The following is a 6,000-nucleotide window of genomic DNA, read 5'->3' as shown; positions in this document are numbered from 1 at the left end:
CCGAATATCCCGATGGTCGTTCCTCTATGCAGAACTCTATCTAATGATACAGATCCGGCAGTGCCTAAAAGCAACGCATAGGCGAATGCTTCTCCTCCAGTATTGTTGTTCACATGTTTGTTTATCGAGGACCATGGCTTGATCGCATATACGCATATTACGCCTAACCAACACTGGTACTAGCCAGATGCACCATAATTGACCATCAAGTGTGAATGATTATCACTTTTGCTTGTAAGTTGCAATAAACCAACAGATTAATAGCTTCCAAAAACACATATAAGAATCTGGAAATAAGACATAACAAGCGCGATTGGGAAACTCATCAAATTCGCAATACGCTCAGTCTGAAATCAAGTCAATGACGCTGGTGTCCGGATTAACCGGAGGACTGGACAGTGAGGCTTGATTATGTCCAAGACCGACCTGACCAATCGTCCCGTCCCAGCAGAAGAGTCAATTCGTTCAGTAGAAGTACTCGGATGGGCTATAGCTTCGATATCAGCGACAATCTTGGGTAGAAATATAGCGCTGTCATCCGAGCTTATTTCAATGATGCCTTCCGAGGTTCCGGTCAACATAGACTTGCGACCGGTCTTCGATCCGGCCAAGCTCCTGGGATGAGATGGCACAAGAGCTGTCGACCGTGCTGTCTGGCTGTAGATTTTTGCGAGTGCGCACGGAGTTTAGGACTCTCGCCTTCAGATGTGATGATGCACGGGGTGATGTATGCTCAAAGCTAGTCCTACGTTCGATCCGGCCAAGCTCCTGGGATGAGATGGCACAAGAGCCTGTCGACCGTGCTGTCTGGCTGTAGATTTTTGCGAGTGCGCACGGAGTTTAGGACTCTCGCCTTCAGATGCTGATGATGCACGGGGTGATGTATGCTCAAAGCTAGTCCTACGTACTTGACGCGGCGCAGCTACCAAGCGCTCTGCAGTATCATCATTTGGAGGCGATTTTTGCTTTCTAGCGCGCACAGGTGTAATAGAGCGGTCGAGAATCTCAACTTCGGACCCCCCACTGCTGGACTGAGAGCGCGTAATTGGCCGACGCGTCGAACTAGCTGCGGCAGATTTCCTAGTATTTGCCTGCTTTGGATTTAGCTTCACGATCTCGATTTCAGAACCGGATGAACTATGGGGGGACTTGTGAGCGCGATTGTGCCGATGGAATTTGCTTGACCCGAACCGGCCCTCTCCTGATCCCGAGTCAAGCTCAGGTGTGCTATGCTTCTTGGGCCGTTTGAGGAGTTCTCTGAAATTGATATCCTCCAGCTCTGAGGAATCGCTTGTACAGGCAAGACCGGATTTGCCGCGCTGGGGTGATGGCACATATTCAACCCCTGGTATCCCCGAGCTTGATTTCTTTGAGACCACGGCACCCACACTGGCAGAGATGAGTTTGGTTTTGGTTGCTCGCGGGGGGGTTGGCTGACGGACGACCACGGGCGATGAGTTCCAGAAGTATAGTCGGTGAGGACGAACGTTCCAGGATAGTATTCAATGTAGAAACGGAACGTGAAGATTTACTGGAAGGAGCCGTGATTTGACGGTATGAGTTCCTGATATCCCAGGGCTAGTATTTCGCATACGAATAGTCTCGGAACGTTGTTTAGATGACGACACTGGCGGATGATAAGATGCAGTTACTAATGCAGTAGTCTCTTCCAGCTCGTCTCCACTCAGGGTAGTCAGCATATTACTCGGTTTCTCCTTCAAGACTGCCTTCCCTTTGGAATGAGGCTTGGTGGATGATAACTTTTTCTTCGTGGTACTTCCATCGTCTTTGCTTTCTTTCTAGATGTTGAGCCAGCGGGCTTCGTTCGAGACTTGGTCTTTGTCCCTCGTGTTTCCCAAGCCGTACTAGTTCTGGGTGGACCATCCGTACAAGCTCGGCGGGCACCCAAACACGAAGAGGTGATGGATCGACCATTTTAGCCTTCTTACACCTCCTTCTTCATCATCCACTTCTTCCTCATCGTCAACCTCCTTCGTAGGGGTTTCTTCCAGATCGAAAAGCGTTCCGGCCAACAGGGCCGGGTTACGCGTACCTAAGAGTTGACGCACAGCTAGATGGGCCAAGTGACCAGGCGCGATCTCCACCCGCAATTCGTGTAGTCCATCTGTTGATACATGGTGCCTCTCCCCGCGCACAGCTTGCAAGAGTTGATGAGTATCCAGTTCCTCCCCTTCGACCGATATCCGGCGTTTAGCTCTTGGAGTTGTATCACCACCTTTATTCTTCACCAGGGCGGGAGGTAATCCATGATCAGACTCAGAGTCTGAATCACCTCCAAAATAACGATTGACGAGTTTCTGCGGCGTTCCAGGGACTATACGTTTCGAGTGGCCTCGAGTCGGAGTGCTAGGCCTCAGAGTGCTATCGTGCGATCGAGCGGTTGTATGAGTACACTCTTGTTCCATGATAGATCGTCGAAGTACCCGCAAGACAACAGCAGGCCAAAGCACAGTACGGAACCGCTGCTGAATGATTTCACGAACCCCCCACTCGAAATACTGTTCGCAAATTCTCCCTAGAGCACCCAATGCAAGTTCACCAGTCCAGCCGATACGAACATCTGAGGTCAGTCCACCTGTACCGACAGAATTGGTAGTCAGTGCCGACCGCTTTTTCTTCGATCTCGAAGTAGATTTAGTGGAAGTCTGAGAAGACGTGATAGCTGAGCCCTGGCTTGCTGGCGGGGTATCGTTTTCGTCCAGGTCCCCCGAGACGGGACAAGGAGGTACGGCACCAGCTGAAAGGCTCGCTCAGAAGTCCATGGGGCATAATAATCTTCTAGAATTGCGATATCGGGAAAGTCACTAGCAGCAAGCGCAGCAGCAAGCGCGGGCTGTCTCTTCGCTGGAGGTTTTTTCTTGTTACCCTTGCTGGTAACCTTGCCTTTGCCTTTGTTTCCGCCTTTCCTGCCGTTCTGGCTTCCCGGTATGTTTGAAGCTTGACTTGCGTCATCGCAGCCTCTTGGCTTTCTTCTTCTGAATCTTCCGCGTCTCCTTCGCCACCTTCTAAATTAGCACAACCGGAACGGAGAGCTTCAACAACCGCAGCTTTCCAACTCGGAATATAGTCGATGAATTGCTCACGAGAGAGCGTCTCAAAAGCATCTAGAAGTTCGTCACCCAACCCACATTGAGCCAGCGCTAACGCAGTCTTTGGACCGCATCTCTTGGCACCCTATTGGCCACTTATGTTAGTTAAATGAGTAGCCAGGAGCCCGGGTATTATCTAAAGCTACTATGCTTACTTGGTCATAATCTCCCCGCTAAGTAATGCAATAAGAATCATTCCGCCCCGAGTAAGTTTACACGCAGGATCCTTCTCGATGTCGTTCATCCGATAAACCATGACATGCACTCCATCATCCTTGCCCTCACGGTTTAAAGCGGGATAGCCACGATTTCCTGTCAAACTACCAGATGGACTGGGTAGCGTGTGCTCACATAAGTAGTAAATATCGTAGAACAAATCTTCAAAGCCTACTTGCGAATGACAACGCGAGCTCCGAATAAGAAATTATCCACGTCATCAGAAAGAATCGCATCGATCACCCCGGTACTGTTGAGGAAAGCCAGCTCTGCTTCTGCTTCACCTGGAGCCTAGAGCATATTCAAGATACAGCTTAAATAACAATAAATCCACCTACTGTTCTCCATTCAAACCCAAAAGCAGATATCATATTCTTCATGCCTGGCGCGAGCGAGTTCATCCTCGTGTTAATCGTCTTGCCTCTGTACAAATAAATGTTGGCGGCAAGTTAGGCTTCCGCTTAGAGGTACTTGCCGCTTGTTCCTTGGACGTTGAGGCCCGTCGAACACAAATAATGGGCAGAAAGTATAGCTGGCAAGCCTGGCAAGCCTATAGACGATGCCTTCAGAATATGTCTCGAGGGCAGAAAACGAAGGACAAACCGAAAAAACAAAGTGCGAAGTTCAGGATTTTCCCCCTCCCGGCCGTATGCAGCATGAAAGAACCATATGGATGCATCAATGCCTATCCTGAGTGCCCGAGGGTGCGACGTGTTTGGGGGAAGTCCTGGTGGTCTAATCGTCAGCCAGGTTTATAGCTTACCCATAGGAAGCGAAACTACCTTCGATTGGGCTAAGAACTTGGTCTCGCCGAAACCCTTCAAGCGCAATTTGGGCTAAAGCTTCGGATTTCCCCGTATGCCTAATAATCTGGTTCAAAATAAGCCACAGGTCGGTACATATTATGAACGTGGACATACATCCCACAGACCAGGAACGCCCATCTTGATAACCCAAAAAAGCAGATAAATATGGACCCAAAATAGTCAAATACGATATCCAAGCACAGTTAAGTGGATATTGCTATGGCGCTGTCATAAGATTGAATAACACAATCCCAAGAATGCCAGAGTCGATGATGATCCAAATAGACGTCACGTGACTGTGATCCAACGACGCGTAGAAAATCGAGAATAGCGAGGCGCGATCCCGTGACCGTAAACAGAGTCAGAGAATAAACTCGGTTATCAGATACATCGACCTGGACACTTGAATTGAAAATTATATTTTTATAAAACGATTTGACAACCGTCAGTTTGGCTAGAGCTTTCTACACGGGTGGGACCTCAAAATATGTGCCTGAATGCGATGCAAATCGCAGAGCACATCTCACCTTATCCCATGGGCGCTAGAGCTAGGAGGTAGAGTAATGCGTCGGAAGTTGGAGCATCTTGAGCTTGGCACCACCCGTAACGTTCTTCTTGCTGGCAGAACCTGAGCGCCGTATCCAAACAAATTCCTTCAAATCAAACACGATATATCAAACCATACAGGCGATAGAGATAAACGCTCGGGATACCTCTTCGGCAAGTTCAGGTCAATTTCGAGGCATTCCTTCGCAACCTTCTTTATACACTTCAAGAAAGGCATGGATATGCTTGACGAAATGGTATTGGGTGGTAATGGGCTGTTCCGACTACACTCATACCGGAAACCGATATCGATGATGTCATTTCACACTGTGGAGTCAGAAACCAACGCTCCATCTATCTTGAGGTAGGATCCGGTGCGTGTATGTTCACTTACTATTAATCCTCAGAAGCGGCCAAGAAATGGCTTTTAGGCCTGACTTGGTCCAGTTGTCGATTTCAGGGGCCAGATGAAATGACAGTGCCACTGGATAAAACGCAAGTCTCATACCAGCAACATGTGTGCAACCGTGTAATATCGCCAGGAAGCCTCGAAGACTTAGCCCTTCAAATAAATTTTGCTCAAGTTCAGCTTGAATAATCGATCCAAATTGAGATGCCAAACTATCTATTGCATATCAACTTCTGGCGCTATGACTCTCATGGAACTGCTCGCAGGGCGAGGAATGGGGCGGATAATACGCATGTAGTGTCGTACCGGGTCTTAACAGGGACGAAGAAACGCCTTTCACCTTCTGTACTAAGCGTCAAACTTTTGCAGCATTGGTATGCTAAATATCAGTCTCGGGATGGTCGGTTGAAAGTCCAAAGGCCGCCCTGGCTCCATACTGTAGCTATCGAATGTATCGCAGATGGGCGGCTCCTTGGTATGTTAAACTCCTCACCACTACTGTAATATACAAGTCGTTTCCGCTCGCGTTCTGACTAACGAATTATAAATCGTTCACCGATACATTTGCTTGCTTGTGAAAATGGTGCGGAAATAGAGCTCGGGAGCAAGAGCGACTCTAAGTGGTTGGATCGTTAGCCTTATATGTCAAATCAGCGCCAAAGCATCCCACTGTCACGGGTCTTGATACGTAAAATGAGTCTTACCACTATCTATTCACACAGCGTAGAGTATGTAGCTGGATTATTTGAAGTATCTACCTAGATAAATCATTGTTGCGTGGATCATCAAGAAATGTTCAAACTGTAGGACAGAGCGCCCATATGATCTACAGAGGACAAGTTGCGTTACTTTTGGGGGCACCAAGGCTTTCCAGAAGCTCTTCGCTTATGTACGAATCTCACAAGCTTGAAAA

The 6,000-nt window shown here is 48.4% G+C and overlaps 1 protein-coding gene across 1 annotated transcript; it reads right to left on the bottom strand.

The window, feature by feature from the left end:
* Positions 1-701: 701 nt before the first annotated feature.
* Positions 702-3,727, bottom strand: RhiXN_11946 (XPG i-region domain-containing protein; the record flags this gene model as incomplete). The annotated part of the gene is made up of 8 exons (XM_043331761.1): positions 702-1,389; positions 1,439-1,578; positions 1,653-1,799; positions 1,950-2,666; positions 2,887-3,184; positions 3,266-3,442; positions 3,502-3,617; positions 3,665-3,727. 8 exons carry the CDS (start codon positions 3,725-3,727, stop codon positions 702-704), a joined length of 2,346 nt encoding a protein of 781 aa, XP_043186522.1.
* Positions 3,728-6,000: the final 2,273 nt, after the last annotated feature.

Source organism: Rhizoctonia solani, chromosome 15 (assembly GCF_016906535.1).
Source record: "Rhizoctonia solani chromosome 15, complete sequence".
Lineage (NCBI taxonomy): Eukaryota > Fungi > Basidiomycota > Agaricomycetes > Cantharellales > Ceratobasidiaceae > Rhizoctonia > Rhizoctonia solani.
This window is presented reverse-complemented; position numbering and strand designations above follow the sequence as displayed.